Source organism: Charadrius vociferus, unplaced genomic scaffold, assembly GCF_000708025.1.
Source record: "Charadrius vociferus isolate BGI_N301 unplaced genomic scaffold, ASM70802v2 scaffold78, whole genome shotgun sequence".
Lineage (NCBI taxonomy): Eukaryota > Metazoa > Chordata > Aves > Charadriiformes > Charadriidae > Charadrius > Charadrius vociferus.
The window spans coordinates 408,491-428,022 of NW_009649927.1; the positions used below are offsets into that span (position 1 = coordinate 408,491).

At 37.8% G+C, this 19,532-nt stretch overlaps 1 protein-coding gene across 1 annotated transcript in view; it reads right to left on the reverse strand.

The window, feature by feature from the left end:
* The window catches only part of GALNT2 (polypeptide N-acetylgalactosaminyltransferase 2), a 44,557-nt gene extending 25,587 nt beyond the window's left edge, over positions 1-18,970 (reverse strand). Inside the window, exons 1-6 of the mRNA XM_009891133.1 lie at positions 18,865-18,970; positions 12,721-12,874; positions 6,027-6,125; positions 5,377-5,444; positions 4,366-4,431; positions 2,111-2,232 (exon numbers count right to left, since the gene is read on the reverse strand). Of these exons, the coding sequence (XP_009889435.1) occupies positions 2,111-2,232; positions 4,366-4,431; positions 5,377-5,444; positions 6,027-6,125; positions 12,721-12,874; positions 18,865-18,970 (615 nt within the window). The remainder of the gene's footprint in view (positions 1-2,110; positions 2,233-4,365; positions 4,432-5,376; positions 5,445-6,026; positions 6,126-12,720; positions 12,875-18,864) is intronic.
* Positions 18,971-19,532: the final 562 nt, after the last annotated feature.

Below are 19,532 nucleotides of genomic sequence, written 5' to 3' on the forward strand. Positions count from 1 at the left end.
CTGCCAGAATTAAATGCCAAGTGGGCAATTCTGGAACAAAAGGAAAAAAGAAAAACCCCCACACTTTCCACCACATATAGCACAGATAGAGCAGCTCATCAGAAAATGCTGTATTAATGTATAACAGACCTGACCTGAAAAAGTTACCTTTGAGGTCAGAGCAGAAATGAGTTCATGTCTATTCAGCTTCTTGTCACTGAGACTATCAAGAAAATGCTGCCAATTAACATAAAGTAACATACCATTTGCACTGTAAGCAAAATCAATCCATTTAAAACTAACACAGAACTATCATATACTATACGTAAACACTATCCATGCCTTAATTATTTGAACAAGCAGAAAGCTTAGAAGCTACCTTAAACCCCATACCTGTTGGTTGGGAATCTTACCAGATGAAGGTAAACTGCAATTCCACATCAAGTATTTATTTAACAGTACATCAAACTTTTAAGAATGGAAAACTGTATTCATACAGCTGGAAACTATTCAATGGCACACAAGATTAGTGTGTATCGCTGTGACAACTGTGAGGAGCAAGTTTTGAAGGAATTATTAATTCACATGCTGCTAAAAAGTAGCTACTACACAAAGCAAAATATGCACCAGTTTCTCCCACCAAGTATACCACATGTAATGCTGGATCTTCATAAAGTTTTCAGCAATTTAATAAGAGGTTTTACATTCTGTTATGACGAAAAGGTAACACTTCTTCATATCCCACATCAGTTTCAGAGAGCTAAATGAGTATGCCCCGACAAGAAAAAGGGCAAATGGCAAAATAGCTATCTCACTAAAAGCAGGGTTTTGTTGACCAAAACTACCATTTCTCTTCTCATTTCTTGAAGAGGTATATGCTTCAAACCATTTACATAAAAAGGCTTGAAAATAGTTCCCACATCCTAGAATCCATTAGTGCTTTAGCTTCAAGCATTCTTCACTTCCTTCTCAGATACATTTAATGCCTTCAAGTTTCTTTTCCTGGTTAATAATTATAGAGATATTTCCCCAACCCTTCTGAGGCTGCAATGCTTTACACGGGCACAAAAACAGAAGGAAGTGCTACGTTACTCACACTCAGGGGCTTTGTAGGCTCTAGGTACTTTAATAGAGTCCAGGTTTGAGCTGATTAAAGTTATTTCTACTCCAAAATAGGATTTTAACTGCTGATATGTCTTAGGCGACTTACAGTATTTCTGGAATACACAGTAAAGCATCATAGAACCAAACAGAATAAGGAAAAAACAGTCATCAATTGATAGCTTCTCCATTGGCATATTGAGTATATAGGTTTTACTTACTTCCCCCGGCCTGCCCCTCCTTTTCCGGGGGAAAATGCAAAGGGAAGTGTAGGGAGGATAAGTGAAGAACTGGGCATTAACAAGACAGAGTAGCTTAGCAAAACCATTCTGACCAGAAGCATTTTGAAATAAAGCCTTTCCAGGAAGGGGAGCTTACCAGAAAGGGAATGCAATTAAGAAAGAAGAAAAACCCTGTTGTCTTGAGTGTTCCCCAGTGCTTCTTGGGATCACACTTGATTCGCTTTCCACTTCAACTAAATTCCTCCAGAGCAAGTTAACAAGTATAACCAACCTCTGGAGAAAACAGTATACTTTCACTCTCAATTGTTTTTCTGGGACACGGACTAAGCATCATATTCATAGAAGCTGAGAGCCCACAGTCCCTGCTAATTTCCATGAGAATTTTGGTTTCACAGCTCAACCTCTCTATTATCACACTGAATCTTAATGAGGCATAAATACTGAGGTAAACTGAATTACATTGAGATGATATTGGTTGAGGAGAACTATACTTTGCTCTAAAGATTTTCAACATTTACTGAGGAGGTCCCTAAAGAACCAAGGCAGCATATATTTGAATTGCTTGTAAAGACAATAATAAATATTCACATTTTATGTTCCTGTGGTCACAGATTAAATGAACAAAAGTAGATTTTAATCACGGAACACTCCGATCATGTCCATCATCTCACTTCAGAGAAAAAGCTTCCTTAGAAAAATGCATAAAATTAATGTAGTATAAACCAGATGGCTTTGAAATTTAAAAGCTACTCTTTCAGGAAATTACTTTAGAAGAATTCTTTACTAACCTCAGCTACTCTTTCCAAAAGCGGTTCCAGCCAGTGTTCATTGCATTCACAGTGACTATCCAGGAAGGTCAGTACTTTTGCTTGTGCTGCATCTGCCCCTCTGACACGGGAGCGCATCAAGCCTGAAAAGTAAAGATAAAACATTTTAAGTGCTTAATGAGGAAAACAACCAACAGTAGTAAGAAACTATCACATTCCAAGTTAGTCATGAATTAAATTACTCTCAGACAGGACAAACACACAAGTTCCATTATCAAAATGAAAAGCTAGTTAACAATTCAGTGAAATGACTTCACAACAAACAGCCTGCAAGCTTCTAGCCTACTGCGCCCTAGTCTACAGGTTTCAATTCAATTTAAGTAGAAGAATTGAAATACCTCTTCAAAAAAGTGACACACACGTATGGCTGGGTTTGCATTACAATAAATGGTATTTATACTGATAAATGTTAGTCAAGATCAGTCCTGAAAACAAACATCTTTCCTACAGTTCTACGTTAGAACTGAGGAAAGCACCATCATTAACTGATCCTCCCTACCTTCTACGCAGACTACCGTGCCCTCCAAAACACATCTGTTCCTATAGCAAACTCTGTCTACGGATGAGAACAAAAGCTACTATCTCGTATTTCTGAGAGCAAGGCAGTCAATATCACCCCCTTCACAGACATTATCCCTTTATTTTAATTTTTATTTTAAAACACACTGCTTTCCTCTGTTGTTTATACTAATGTGTTACTCTTAGTGTCTTACCTACTGATTTTACTGATTCTCTTAAATTTTAATTTGTATGTGTCCGAGATATGAGTATCAGCCTACACTTGAAAATGAAAATCAAAGTGAGTATCAAATTCAAGCATAACAAGCCAGTAATCAAATGAAATATTTTTAAAATATTTTCACATAAAAATTATCACCTAGTTGCATATAAGCATGCATAGGCAAAACTTTACAAACAGTACAGTATATCCTACAGGTAATAATTTAATCCTAATCTCACAAAAATACCAAGTAAGGCAGTACTGTAGTGCCTTCCTTTTGCAACTAGTTGCTCTTCCCTGACATAGCAAAAGATTTGTCAAATCATATTTCGTTTTCAGATATACTAATGCATATTTTTAAGTATGAATGAAAATTCAGTTCATCTGTATATGTAGTACAAAATTAATACTTACAGTTATTAAAAAATAAAAATTAAAAAGTGCTACTTCATTCCATTTTTCCACTATTATCCCCATCTTTAAGTGCTGTACTGATCAGAGGAATGATATTGACTTATTCAGAACCCTGCAACCATGCATATTCTAAGAGGCCTGCTTTCCTAACAAGCCTTTCTTCACAAATACATTCCAAACAAAATATTTAAACACTAAGAGCCAATCGGTTTGCAATAACTAATTACAGGACAACACAGGTTTTGTGTGCGTCACTTCCAGTTTCTGATAATCTAATGATTCTAGCTGCTCCCCAGGCTAGGCTGGCAGCCCAGAAGATACAGCTCCTATAAAAATAAACAAGCACATATCTGCTAACTCAGTCAGCTATTTCAACTGTCAACTCTCAGTTATTATTTCAAACAGCTGTAGAATAACAGTTGCCTGTATCAAATACTTTAAGCTTCATAGCCAGGAAGCTGCTGACTGAAGGGCTCAGCGACATGAGACTATAATTTACAAAGCAACAAAGAGGAAAACAAAAATGTAAGACAAGTTTGTTACATGGCACACTGGCTTCAGCAAAACTGGCATATGAAGTCCTGACCCTCCTGGCTGCTCAAACCCTCTCAAATCTGCCAAACAGTTTGCTGGGCTGTCCATCAACTGCATCCTTAAAATGATCTCTAGGAATGGAACCAGTAAAAAAAAAAAGGCCTATTTTTAAGCTGGATCATTTCAAACATTCATACTGTTCACAGTGAGACGTTACGTACATTGGGAGCAGCTTAACTAAGCATTCAATACAGTAAGAAAAAGAAGAGGCTGAGGGGGAAAGGCAATTTCTCAAGTCAGTAAAAGCCAACAATGGGCAACTGTGCACACAACTATATGGAATTAATCCAAATTACTGTTTTTACTTGAACAAATGCCTATTTTTTTAATTTTTTTTTTTATTTCTTCCACTAGTAAGTTGATTTATAAAGTGAAAATCCCCCCTCCAATATGGAATATATAGCAGAATGTTCCTTTAAAAGACTTGAAGATTAACAGATAAGGCAACACAGAAATTTGCATCTTCCTTCCCCTGGATTAAGCCTACCTTCTCGGCGATCATTTCGAAGAACCCGCACTTTTTCAATTTTTCCCAAGAGAGCACCATCCTCAGCTTTAAAAAAAAATAATTTAAAAAAAAATTTAAAAAGTAAAGTTATGATAATCAGTTTGATATCCAACACTGCATACCATAAGAGAGACTGTCTTCAAAAAAAACCAAAAGCTTTGTAGGGGAAAATGTTTACAGTCATAAAGAGTTAAATATAATACATATGCTAAAAAAAAAACCAAAAAACCCCAAAACCAACCAACCAACCTACTTGTCTCACCAGAAACAAAGAAAAGTTATCAGGCTAAGAAATTACTACCCTCATTATGTTATTTAAAGCTAATTTAAACTCTTGAAATATTTTTATTGAATTACATTCTCTTTGCTTACTTTAGACAGTTTCTACATTGCATAAGGGAAAAAAAAAACTTTTATAGGATTAAATAAACTGTTGTCTTTGTCTATAAAAAGTTCACTTTTTAACCAACATGAAGGCTTAAACCTATCCTAAACTAGCAATAAACTAACAATGCAAATGTACACATTAACTTCCTTTAAGAAATGTTCCTCAGAGGTCCATCTCGATTGTTCAAGTTTGCATTGTGATACCCTAATACTTGAAAAACCTTGCCTTATTTTAAATTCAGTAAGAATGTTTCCAAGAGACTGATGGAGACCAGCATTCATTTAAAACAGTGCTACAAAAATATTTGGTGCAAGCACCACTGGTTTTATTTTTATGTCAGATAACATAGTATATTAAGGCTGTTTTCAATTACATATTCCACTCCTTCAGCTAGCAGGAAGTAATAAAATATACCTGAAGTATTTGTCAGAACTCTTCACATTTCCACAATGACAGATATGAAAGAATTAATAGCTAGTTTTGGATCAGTCTCTGCAACTCCTATACATGTGACCTATTCTTAACTGTATCACCTACTCACATCTACAGAAAGTCCTACTAGAACAAGCAAAATAAAGCTAAGATCCTGTAAAAGTACTTACAGTCGTTACTGTAGTCATCCACTAGTATGATTTCCTTAATAAGATGTGACGGGCTTTTTTTAAGGACACTGAAACAGATAAAAAAATTGTATTCAGTACTAAACAGTCTTAATTTTCCATAATAATGTCATAAAAGCAGTTACTTTATTAAGCCACAGTAGAACTTAGCCAAGGATCCTATCTTCAACAACAGCTATTGGCTTATCCTTACAGAAAGCATTTCTGAAGAGAAGCACACATAGATTCGTTCTCCCCAAAATTCCAGCCTCCAGAAATGAGTGGATTATACAAATTGTAACATGGAATTCTTGCAGATTGCTTTAGATCTAATATCCCCTGAGAATCCATCTTCCCTGAGTTTTTCTTGAAACTAGTTACACAGCCAACCTCCAAATGTCTTCTAGTAATTGGTTCCACACTTTCATGCATTTGTGGTTAATGGGAGTGATTTTGTTTGCTTAATGCCATTATTTCAGAACATAAGAACTAAAGGCATCAATAAAATTAAGGCTCAGCTTTCCCTTGGCAAATGGTTCAGAAAAACATAATGGATTGTTACCTCCCGTCCTTATCATAAGCTATTAACTGACACAAGTGAATGGCCTTGCGGGGGGGGGGAAATAAATAATCAAAGTCTCTCTTTGGTATACCTGACAACAGTTCGAAGCAAAGCAGATCTTGCCTCATTATGAAAGGTGATCACTACACTAGTGGCTGGCAAATCTATCCGCCATTGTTTCCGTTGACACCTGAAAGACATAATATTCTGTCATTTAAATGTAATATTTACATCCCAGGCTTAGCAGACAGCCTTCATCATGAAGCAGTTATCTATTAAACTCAGGTACACACTAAATCTACTTAGAAAGAATGAAATGTCTTGTTTGCAGGTGAGACTATACTCATCTCCTGCCACTTTCTGTAGTTGTCTTAGTACACAACAGACAAAGAAGTCAGTGTCAGATACAGGTAAGTTCAGAAAAGTCACCGGACTATCATCACTACCGTATGCTGTAAATATCTTTCATGCAACCGAATATGAAACCAGAGTGCTTATTTTACATTAAAAGCACTCAAACAAATCTAAGCAAATGAACGTTTCTCCAATGAAAATGCACAGGTTCTCAGGCTACCATATGTCTCCTCTTTAGAATGGCACGAGTCTGCTTCTCCCTTTATTTTTAAAGCTCCTGTAGCATCCTGGTCTTACTCATAGATAAAAACAGCTTTCTATTCTAATGAGAAGTCGTAAGGATTATAACATTCAGAATTTGAAAAATAAAGTTACCTGTGACGATGTTGAGTCAACTAAACACAGAACCACATTCACATCCTTCCAAACCATAATGATATATTCCACCTATGTCAACTCATTTTTCATCACCTCTAGTAGCCTGAAATTAATATAAGAAGCAAAAAGAAGCAAATCCCCAAATACTTCCTGCAGGACTACATAAAGTTAAGCTTTAAATCCACTGACAATAAACCTAAAAAAGACACTATTCTCATTGTATTAGAAACTAACAGTACTAGAAAACACTGCATAATGAGTTTATGCTGAAAGCATTACAGTCTGACAGGCCACACTACCGATTGCCATTCATGCAGTAACACACAGGAGTGATGTCTTTCTTCACATACCCTTAATTTAATATTAGGGGTAGAGTCTTAACAGGCTTAGTTGTCTTCAGAGGGGATAAACGCAGCTAGCATACACCTGTAGCAAATTCGGCAGGTAATTCTGTACTCTGTGCAGTATTAATCAGACTAGCTTTTAAGGGAAGAGAGGCAAGTTACATTGCTACCCTTCTAAAACCAGGCCTCTGCCTATACAAAAGGCCCCTCCACACCTGACTACACATCTGCGACACGCATCATAAATCACGCAACCTTCAACTTCTTGGAATCAGAGCGCAAGTGGCAATATGCTGCTTTCCCTTGCCCACCCTACAAAATCCCAAGGACCTGCAGTGGTTTTGATACAATACATCCATAATGTCAGACATTAGTGCTTGCTGTGAAACAAAACATCGTTGTGCCACAGTGACCTCACTCACTCTGAAGAAAAACAGAGCCCAAGCCAACCCTACAATTGCTGTATCAGATTAGGAAGGCCTTATCTAGCTTTTTCCCCCTCAAACGGTGGGCGTACAAGATGCCTTTGTCACTAGCACCCACCGTTGAAGCAATCATAAACATGTACATGTTCCTGGAAAGCAAAGAATTAAGACCTTCTCTATGGTGAGCTGGCAATTCATCTAGACAGCTACAAGATATCCAGCTATTATACACCAAAACCTATGGTGGCAAAAAAGACAGCCTTTTTTCTGCTAACTTTCAAATTGCCCACAGAGGACAAGTCTAGAGTACATGCAGTTATCACATGAAGCACTTGCATTAGAATAATTTAAAAAGTCACATTAAAACTTATACTGATCTCTTTGCAGAAGAGAGCACTTGAGCCAGAGCACATCTTAGGGTAGAATTACTCAAGGCAATGAAGCCTCTCAATTTTAAGAAAACTCAAGAGAGGAGCACTCCTGCATGTTTCTCAGGGAGAAATTAAGATCTTTAGATTTCCAAATAAAACTGGAGGAGTATTTCACTCAGTATTTCTGATCTCAACTCTTCAAAAATACCTGCTTTAACTGACTCGGTAGCAGTACTCTTCCTATTCTGCTGTGTCAATAGTGCCACAGTTAAAACTCAGACCAAAGAAACATCATCACCACTTTTGGCACAGAGATTAGACTTTCTTTCCTCAAATTACAGCACTTAATTTTACATGCAGAATGACAAAAGCCATTCGAATAAAATAGAACTTGGACTGAAAACTTCAATCTAGAGCTTCAATGCTTAGCATAGGTCTTTAAAAACAATTAAGAGATTAAAAGTACATTCTTTCCCCCAGAAGTTTGAGTCACTGAACTAGTTCATATCACTAACAAGTTTTCTGAAACTTCCATGGTTTGTTGAAACCATTTTTTGACAGAAATATCCACTTTAACTAGTGCAAGGAGAACTTTCACCTCAATGGATATCTGGGTATCAAAGAGACTGGAAAGTTTGTCTCTTCTCTAGTTAAGAATAAAACTTGAGTGTGTGGTCAGAAGTTTCTAACAGTTGCCAAATGAGAAATAAAAAAAAAAAAACCATCGTAGCCCAGCTAAAGTACCTAGCAGTAATTCTCAAGAATCATGCCAACACATCAGGTAAGAGACGTGATGAGAAACCACTGGTCCAAAGTAAGCATGGTGGACATCAGTCCACAAAAAAACATGGAGTATTTCACCCTTCATCCCACTTGGGAGACTATTTTATCCTGACAGGACAGGTCTGGAAATTTCCTGTTACGACCGTGACACTCACTGTCCAAAATCTACCATGACAGAGACAATTCTCAGTTACACATTGGAAACACGCTGCAACAGAAGGAAACCCAGAGGTTTCTCAAAAATGTTGGTAGTGGCAGTTGTGAGCAACAACTGGAGTGGAAATCTGCATTCCTTCTCAGACCACACCCTCTGTTTCCTTATGTCGTACCTGCCTGTTTCTCACTTCTCCCTTTTGCTTAAAATAAAGGCAAGAAGCTAAAACAGGTGAACCAAAGTGTTTTCTGGTACTGCTGGCAAGCTTTCAGAAAAAGCAAGTAGAAAACTTTGGTCTTAACTTGATGCTAGTAAAAGGTTGTCTGAAGAAGAAAAGACAAAACAACTTGGTATTGAGAGAGATGTATAATTACACACACATTTACATATCTAATGCAAAATCCTGATAAACTACTTCTAAACAGCCTAGAAAATTTCAGCAATTAGGGAGTATTATTATATAGTTATTTTAAAGCCAAACAGCTTCTTAGACACATCAATATAATTAACAAAAAGTTGCTTGAGCAGAAACAAGTATTTCATAGAATGGAATCATAGAATTATTTAGGTGGGAAAAGACCTTTAAGATCATAAAGTCTGAATGTCACCCTATCACTGCAAAAACCACCACTAAATCATGTCCCTAAGTACCACATCTACCCATCTTTTAAATACCTCCAGGGATGGCAATTCCATCACTTCCCTGAGCAGCCTGTTCCAATGCTTGATAACCCTTTAGGTGAATAAATTTTTCCCAATATCCATCCTAAACTGCCCACAGCGCAACTTGAAGCTGTTTCCCCTTGTCTTATCGCTTCTTACTTGGGAGAAGAGACTGACCCCCATCTCTCTCTACAACCTCCTTTCAGGGAGCTGTAGAGAGCGATAAGGTCTCCCCTCAGCCTCCTTTTCTCCAGGCTAAACAACCCCAGTTCCCTCAGCCGCTCCTCATAAGACTTGTTCTCCTGACCCCTCAACCAGCTTCATTGCCCTTCTCTGGACACGCTCCAGCACCTCAAGGTCTGTCTTGTACTGAGGGGCCCAAAACTGAACACAGTATTCAAGGTGGGGCCTCACCAGCACAAAGTACAGGAGGACAATCACTTCCCTTGTCCTGCTGGCCACACTGTTTGATTCAAGCCAGGATGCCCCTGGCCTTCTTGGCCACCTGGGCACACTGCTGGCTCATATTCACCTGGCTGTTGACCAACACCCCCAGGTCCTTTTTGGCCAGGCAGCTCTCCAGCCACTCTTCCACAAGTCTGTAGCACTGCATGGGGTTGTTGTGACCCAAGTGCAGGACCCAGTACTTGGCCTTGTTGAACCTCATGCCATTGGCCTCAGCCCATTGATCCCGCCTGTCCAGATCCCTCTGTAGGTACGATCCATCCTACCCACAAGCCCACCCAACTTAGTGTCATCTGCAAACTTACTGCGGATGCACTCGATCCCCTCATACAGATCATGGATAAAAATATTAAACAGAACCAGCCCTAGTAATGAGTCCTATGCAATACCACTTGTGACCAGCCACCGACTGGCTTTATCTCCATTCACCACCACTCTTTAGGCCCGGCCATCTATCCAGTTTTTTACCCAGTGAAGAGTATGCTCATCCAAGCCATGAGCAGCCTGTTTCTCCAGGAGAATGCTGTGGGAATCAGTATCAAAGGCCTTGCTAAAGTCCAGGTAGACAAGATCCACAGCTTTTCCCTCATCCACTAAGTGGGTCACCTTCTCACAGAAGGAGATCAGGTTAGTGAAGCAGGACCTGCCTTTTCCAAACCCATACTGATCAGGCCTGATCACCTGGTTATCCTGTGCCATGTGATGGCACTCAGGATGATCTACTCCATAACTTTCCCCAGCACTGAGCTGAGATTAATAGGCCTGTGGTTCCCCAGATACTCCTTCTGGCCATTCTTATAGATGGGCATCACATCTGCTAACTGATTTTCTCATCCAGGTTTCTTTTCTTAAAGAAAAAGACTGTAGCAGCTCCATAAGAGATCTTAATCTTAATCCAGTTGCCTCCAATTTTATTTAAAATAACATGCTTCCAAGTGTCACATGCTCAGATCTGTAATATTTTCTTCTTCCAATGGCTATTGCTCTTTCCATTGGACAGTTCCCAAACAAATATTTCATGCAACTTTTTTAGCTTCTGCAGTGAATGTCCTTGCCAAAACAGAAGGAAATTTAATTGCAGCATAGCAGGGAAAGCATCACGGACAATTTGCAGGAATGATTGTTTCAGTCTGGGTTTCTTTTTTTGTTTAGTTGGTTATTTTTTTCTTTAAGATGACCATTTACAGACTGATGGGCACTTAAATCTGTTCCATGGCAAAGTCTAAGTAATAATCACAGCATAGATACAGCCTTTCCCCAGAAACATACCCCTCTCTCTCTATTGCAGGGTTCTTTTCCGTCTCCATTTAGTGAAAATTCCAGGCAGTTCAGCGTGTAATCACAACACTGACAGTTAAAACAAACTTAGCCACTGTAATATAATTTGTCTTCTGTCATCTCTCTTATTTAAGTTCTACTCAAAGGAGAGCATTTGTCTGTTAGATACCCCTCAGGGTTTATTAAATATCTAGAAAAATTCCAAATTCAGCATATCTTAATCATAGAAGCTTCTAGAAGTTAGCGTCTGAGCTTTGCCCTTGTGGGAAAAGAATACCTTGTCTAAAAACCTAGAATACATTTCTTGTGAAAAACAGTATGTGACGGAGAAAACTCAAAACCATTTTAAAGTCTTCAGTATACCATGTGCATTGTGCTCTTCACTGCTTTCATGGCAACAAGTGAAACACCAGATTCTTCCCACTTTTCACTTCAATTAAAGGCAAATTACACAAGACTTGCTTTATTCTATCTACAAATCATCTGCTTAAAGGAACCTAAACCCATGCTATTATACAAAGGATTTTAAAATGACACAGTAAGTGTCTGTGAGTTTTTGTACAGATCTCTTTCACTATGCCATTCCTGATTAAAGAGCTTCATGGAGAAAAGACAGGCACCTTTCTTTTCTCTCTCCCTCTGGTGTCTCCTCCGGCTTCTTCTACCCACAAAGCTGTGAATGTACGTTCATCATAACTGCAGAATTAGTTAGGAAAATTAACTATGCCCAGTTGGCTAATTTTATGCTTTGAGACTACGAACTTGATTTTAAAAACTAGGCAGGCAAACTGCTTTTGTTATTTTTAAGTTATGGAAGTCCTAATGAGCAACTGTTGTTTTAATATTAACCAATTCTGCTTAAACAAGACTAGTGCAAGTCACTCAAACCTTTTTCTAAATTAAAGTCTTCTCTACCCACAAGAAAATAATGTTTTTCTTTACTCTGAAGTGTACTGTTTCTTGAATCTGCACAAGCAGCCTGACATATCAAAATTTTTTGAGCATCTGAAGCGTAATTCTGTCCTGTGTTCAGCTGGGTGCGCATAAATGGATTCATTTAGGTCTCAAGGTGACAATCATCATATACTTAGAAGAACAGAATCACAGAGCGACTGAAATCTGAAGGGCCCCCTGAAAATCTTATAGTTCAAACTCCCTGCTCTAAGCAGGGCCAGCCAAAGCAGGTGTGCATTGGACTTTGAATATCCCAAAGGCTGGGGACTTCACACCCTCTCTGGGCAACCTGCTTCACTGTTTGATCATTCTCACAGTGAAAAGAGACTTACAAATGCAGAAACCAAGAAAAGCCATCAGATAAACAGGAACAAAAAGAGACCGAAATGCAGCAGCAGTTTGGATATACAATACACACTGATGGAAGTCATGGAAACCGAAAAACTTGAATAAGATTCATTGTTCTTTAACCCTCAGTTCAAGGTACACACCAGTTTAGTGTTCCTGTCATTTTGAAAGCTGGAGAGATCCTGCTTTAGCAAAAACAGCTGCTGCTCAAAAGCCATAAGAGCAAAAAGGTTAATCCAAGTCAAACATGGCTCAGTTTGGCACTTACTGATCATGCCTCGTGTCAGGAATGCTTCGATCCATTCGCAGTTTGTCACTTTCTACCTGATTGAACTTATTGCGGGCATATGGATCCTGTCCAGATCGCACCATGGTAGCACCAACATAAGCATCTTGATCAAAATCTTGCCACCGAACTTTTCCTAGGAAAACAGGAAAATATCCAATTTAATCTTCACAATTTGAAGAACAGCATTCAGCAATCCAAAGATAACTGATGAAATAGCTTGGTTTTTAATTTTGCAACAAAGTAATTAAGCCTCAACAGTATTGTTAACAGTGTAACATCAACAGTCACTTTTGCTTATTAATTCCTCTACAACACTCTGCAAATGAATATAAAATTGAAAAATTTTACAGATCTCACTTTATACAAGTAATCACCAGACCATGCTTCATCTTGTCAGTTTTGTTTTTGTTTTGTTTTAGGTTTTTTGTTTGTTTGTTTTAAACCCCAACTGCCACAATTTCTATTAAAAAAAACCCTACAAATAGCAACAGAAATTAATACAGCAGATGATCTGGCTATAAAGTTATCCAAGTAACATTTATTTTTTAAGATCTAGTCCAGACTTCAAAGACATTATAATTTAATTCACTGTCTCATTAACATAAGCAAAAACACAGTCAGTTAAAATCAAACCATTTGAGGACCAGGCCTTTTAGAAGTACAAGGCAACATTATTCTCAAAAACAAGCACTTCATGTAGGCAGAGCACTAGATTGCTCTCCAGTATGACACAACTACAACCTCCTTTGCCATCAGAACCGATTCACAGATTAATCCGTCTTTAACAAGGACTGTATTATTATGTGACTGGTTGTGGCGCTAACATGAAAAGGTAGATTAGCATCCAGCCACCAGGAATGAAGTTTCAGGACTTTCACCACCTTCAAGTGTCAAACAACAGCATGATATTTACCAAATATCTTTAAACTACTAGTTCTTACCTCTGGTTGATCGTTTACTTTTTTTTGCCTGTTGACAGCCAAACATATGCTACCTACAGCAGATTTATACTACCTTTAACTCAAAATCAGAGCTCAAGTTCTAATGCAAACATTCTTGTTTTAACATGGATGTGCATGAGAACCTCTGGCAAGTACGTTGTGGTGAACACAGCATGCTGTTGGCATAAAAAAAAAGATACTAAACAAAAGCTGTCTTTTGGGGTGACTGTTACAGATGAGTTAATATCCACTGTTTTCATAATTAACGTACAAAGTTTTTGAGGTATTTCAATTAAGTTCAGTAAGTAGCAGGTTCAGAGATGTCACCTCCATTCAAGCTCAGCTTTTAGACACATACTATAGCTCAGGCATGTCCTAAACTAAACTGATACGTATAGAGGGAATACTGCTCTAACAGCTATTAAGAAGAGTCAGAGGTTGCGGAGATGTTTCAAGGTTTGCCTTTGCTCTGTATCTCAACCTGCACAGCATGGAAACTAAGACAGGCATCATTTACAGCTTTCTATCCATAAGCCATGCCCCAACTTTCGTGCATTAACTCCCGCTAGAAGATTCTGATATTGAAAGAATACTTTCCACCATTAAACAAAATAACTGCCTGTTGTTTAACCAGAGAAACTCTACCAACTTTATTAAAAAGTCTCAGGATCATCTAAGGAGCTCATCTACAAAAGCAACTTGGACCCAAGGTGTGACTTGGTTATCAGATGGTAGTGGACGTTGTAAGGCAAAAATACCAGGGTCAGCGGGGGGAGGCTGGTTAGGGTTGGTGGGTTTTTAAGAAACTTCCAACATCCAAACAAAGTCACAGAGTAAAAGTAAAGCACCCATATTTTTGGATTACTGGTTTAAGAGCTAGCCTAACCAGTTAATACTAAGCAACTATTTTAAACTTCTTTAGGATGGTTATTCAGATGTAAAAGCATGCACACACACAGAAGCCAGAACTAGATAGTTAAACAAAAACAGACTGCAGAAGATTTAACAGACACTTGGTGAAGCAGCCCAGAGGGGAAACTATAAGAAAGTAACTGGAGGGAGAAATACAGATTTTCAAATTCCATTTACTGGAAGAACACTACAAAGGAAAACTTCCCAGCTGTTGTTGGTAGCCCACAGACTGCCAAGAGTTTTTCTTAGTCTTTCAAGTTCTTTCTTCAGAATATTTCCAGGAATTTACTTTGAAAACAAGTTTCCACCTCAGCCAGCTACCACACTATAGATAACCCAACACAGAATTGTTTACAAAAATTACACCAAACCTCACTTGCAACAAAACTATACAAAAATGCAAGAGCAACTGATTCAGGAAACTGGAAGAAACAGCAGAGATCACAAGATCATCTCCCTGTATAACTCCCCCCCTTCGCACTTCCCAATGTTTTTGCAACCTCCTTGGTAACTAAACTATATTATCATTCTTGCTTCTAATTTATAATATAGCTTGAATCCAGAACATATGTTGAATATTTTCTGAAATACATGTCATGTCACTGCTTTTCTGGTCTAAAAATAAAGACTTTAGTGCATTTTACAAGATACAACATACACTCAAAATGCATTTATATAGGAGACTTTCAACTTTCAAACACTCCAGCTTCCAATGGATTTTAATGCTATGCCTGCTTTAGGACTGCCACCCCCATCCACTCCTCCAGTTGCCTTCCATCCAGTGGAAAGAACAGCTAAAACACAAGAGGTCACGAGAGCATCACATTTGTGACAAGGGTGGTGTCGTCGCAAGCATTCTTCTAAACACATTGTGTTCTTTATGAACGACAACACGCAACACGGGCTGCCCACATAGTTAGAAATGCAAACGGCTTAAGTTAACTGCTGGAAAATGAAGGGCTGATCCAAAGCTAAGCATACTGTCCAGCCTTACTTTTGTGAAAGGCTTGCCTTTCTGACCATTTATCAACTAAATTTTGAAGTTAGAAGTGGTTTAACAAACCTTTTCCAATAATACTGTTTCTGTTGTATGCTTCCCTGGGGGACACAAATAGGAACATGTTTAATTTAATTTCTTCTGCCTGTGAGTTAGCTGCCTCTGTAGTTTCCTGAGATTCAACGACTTTGCCAGGTGGAATGAGTATCAGAAAACGGAGCTAAATTATTCCAAACTTAAATTAAACAAGTTTATAACTTCAAATTCAAGCAAATATGTGTTTACCTGCATGGAGACCTAACATGACAATGAATTAATCTTTTAAGCTCAACAGTAAATGAACTGCAGAGTTTACTAGCCCAGTTAAATAGAGCTAAAAATTTTTTTAAAAAAAAAATCATTGAACTAGAACCAGGGTATGCTGCAGTGCTAAACTTGGTTTTGACAAGAAGTGCTTATTTTACAGACCATTCTGAGCCTGAGAAGCTGAGCAGAAACAAGAAAAAGGTGAAATCCAGTGAAGTTGCTTCTTTTTGTCCCAGGTATTTCCCAACAATGAAGTCTTGGATAAGGCAATCAACAAAAATAGTGCAATTCACTGCTATTATTTTTGATAATAAGCTGGTTAAACAGTGGGCTCATTTGGATTTTTCTTTGCTCTGCAACAAGTAGCTGTATGTAAAAAATAGTGCTAGTTCGATACTTTTTATTCCATTACAGTTTCCATCCAAGTAGAGCTTGACATAAATAATTTAAAATGTATTACTTATCATTTTCCAAGATTTTAAAACCAGCAAACGCAACACTAGTCCAGAAAGCATAGAGTAAGTTTGAGAAGGACACCGCTTCATAGGGCTAAATTTACTGAAAAGCCATGGCAGCCCACAGAATATAAGAACAAGTGAATATGGCTTCAGGAGCCAGGAAGGAGGCAAAGCCTGGCTCCGGCTCCAGCAGAAGGCCCTGTCAACTGCGTGCAATATGAATCAGATCTATTAGGGCAGAGTCAGATAACAGTAAGAGCAGCTCGAACTGAGATAGAAGAGGAGGGGTTAAAAAAAGCATAGCAGATAAATCTGCACACAACCAAGCAGCAGGCAACAAAGAGTAGGAATAGATGGATACAAAATCCCTTAACTAGCCTGCACTCCTTACTGACTCAATACAGCTTAAAAGCAGTAGGATACTTGATATGACTATTTTGACTTACAGGCATTAGAAGATTCCAGATCTTCACTAACAAAGAGAACCGTTTGAATAACTGCTGAAACTTCTATAATTTCAGAGACCTCATTATACAGTTTAGCTTTAGTTATCCATGCAGACAATTCAGTCTTTCCAAGAGCTAACATCATATTTTCACAAAACAAGAGACTTTTGCAGCACAACGAAGTCACCAAGTGACAAAAGATAGATACACTGTGATGTACAGAAAGTAAAAAACTCCGATAGTTTAATCTTTATACAAAGCCATTTTAAAGGTAAAGATAATAAACAACTCCTTAATTCTGAGTTGTTCTGAAAAATACTACACTACATCATGCTGAAACCTAAACTACAGGTGTCTCTGTGGAAAAGCAAGAAAATTTTGAACCAAAACCCTCCTAAAATTTGATCACTTTGCTTTAAAACAGTACGAAGAAACCAGAGAAATATGAATTCCAAGCTTCACTGGCATAAGGATTCAAAAGTTTGCCTACACAAATTGAAAATAATAAAAATATTGATTTAAGAATACATAATTCTGTCTGCGTAGCCTTTGACATTTCATTCAAGACTCTCATACTACTTTGTAGTAACAATTCTGCCTGTTAAATCAAGCCATAAGAGATTATTAATCAACAGATGTAATGAAAAAACCCTGACCTGCTCTACTTTACACTTAATTTTACTTCTAGCTTCAACTCTGCTAGCTTCCGATATCTCTCCCTTTCAACCTGTGACTCTTCCCACTTTTTTTAGTACTCGAATGGCTCCTTAGGGGCACTAGGAAAGGAAGGTCTTAGAGGAAATGTACAGGGTTTGGCCCAGAATATATAAACATTCAAAAAGTGGAAATAAGAATAGTAGCTGGAAAGTGCAAAATTGGCTGACCTATAATCCCAGTAACAGTATTTACAGAGAGCTCTGTTAAGGGGAAAAAAAAAAGTACTTGAAAAGATCTGCCAGAAACCAAGTTAAATAAGCCAAGGTCTTCAACTTTTTAGGATTTATTTCCCAATTCATACACAAAGTAAAGGTTTTGCCAAAAACACACACATACATAACCAGAGTCTTGCTTCCCCTCTCCAGAAAGCAGCTAAGACAAGGCACGCCAAAGGCTACAGGAAAAAAGCCATGAATGTCAAACAGCTTACAATGGACCAGGAGTCTAAGATTGTAAAACAAAAATCATACCTCACATCTTATTGGGGATGGAACTTTCCAGCTGCTTAAAGGATAGTTTACCTTGGTTAGTTCCTTCTTCAAGACCTCATAGGATTTCAAATGTTTGGCCAAGACAAATCTGTAAGCCAAACATTAGGACTAACAGACGAGTAAAACGTGTTGTGCTATTCAATCAAAAGTTGTCCTCCCTGTATGGTAAACTTTCTCAATATGGTATAAAATATTCAAATCTACTTTACTATTTTTTTATTCCCTAGTACGTCAATTCTAGCTATATATTAAAACTCATTGATGCGAAACAGTTAAGCAGCCAATGAAGATCACGGAAGCAGCCACACAAAGTGAAGATTCCTTAACACTTAGCTTTCCTAGCTCATCCTCAAGGCATAAGACCATTTCATTCAAATAAAACAAAAATCATGTTGCTCGGTTATTTGCCAGCATTTGACAAATACTGAGCAAGTATTAGAAAAAGATACACCATCCAGACACTCAGGAAAAACTGCTACATCAAAAGCTAGACAAAACTAAAAAAGTATGAACTTTGGCTGAATCTTCAGTCGGAAGCAGAGTCCCAAGACAACTCGTCTGTTGGCTGCCAGTATTATCCATTGAGAAATGGACTACTTCTGTACCAGAGGCTTTTACAGCATGTACTAGCAAAGAGTCACATTCTCTACGGTTTTAAACTCAAAGGAGTAGTGAAGCAGGTAAGATTAAGGAAGCTGAAGCTTAAAGAATAGAGAGGTACATGTTGCTATAATAATCCTGGCACTTCCAAACTACAAAGAGTGATTAGAATCAAAACAACTGCTGTGTTTTATGGCTTTCAAGGACAAATGTTTTATGACTATGGATCTTTCATAACAAACGTTACTGCAATACCTGGAGGTAGCGTCTCCACACTTTGTGCTTTGTCCTCCCCATCATTGCCACGCACGTCTTTCCTTTTGGGGTTGATATCATTTGGGTCCTCCTGAAAAAAGTACATAATCTTTAAAATAAACTCCTTAATTGATTTAATTTTGTGTTTTCAAAGCAAACAGCAATAACTAAGTTTTGTGGACTTTAAACTCGTGAAGTGGTCCAAGACAGCTGACTTTGGATTTTAAAGAGAAAGGAGAATTATTTCCTCTATTATTTGAAAAACATAAGAAAACACAGCAAAAAAGTTTAAGACAGGCTTTTGCATTTATTTTATGCAGCAATTCCTATTTGGATAAAAAAATAAAGGTTTAAGAAGGAAATGTATTAGGAAAGATGGATTATTTTTTTTTTCCTTTAATCAGTAATATTCAAATAAGCAATGCTGGCAGAAAGATTAAACAAAACCTGAAAAAAGCCCTACTCTAGCAAGGAACAGCCCAAATTGGAAAGTTATCTGAAAAAGAGAAGTCAGGTTATCTAGCAGTTATATCCAGAATGGCAGTCTCACTCTTGGGGGAAAAAAAAAAAAAACAAAAAAAAAAAAAAACCCACACAAACAACTTTGAAAATATCTTCACATTTTCATGTGTTCATTTCAGTGGAGCTTATTCTGGGCTTCACAGGCA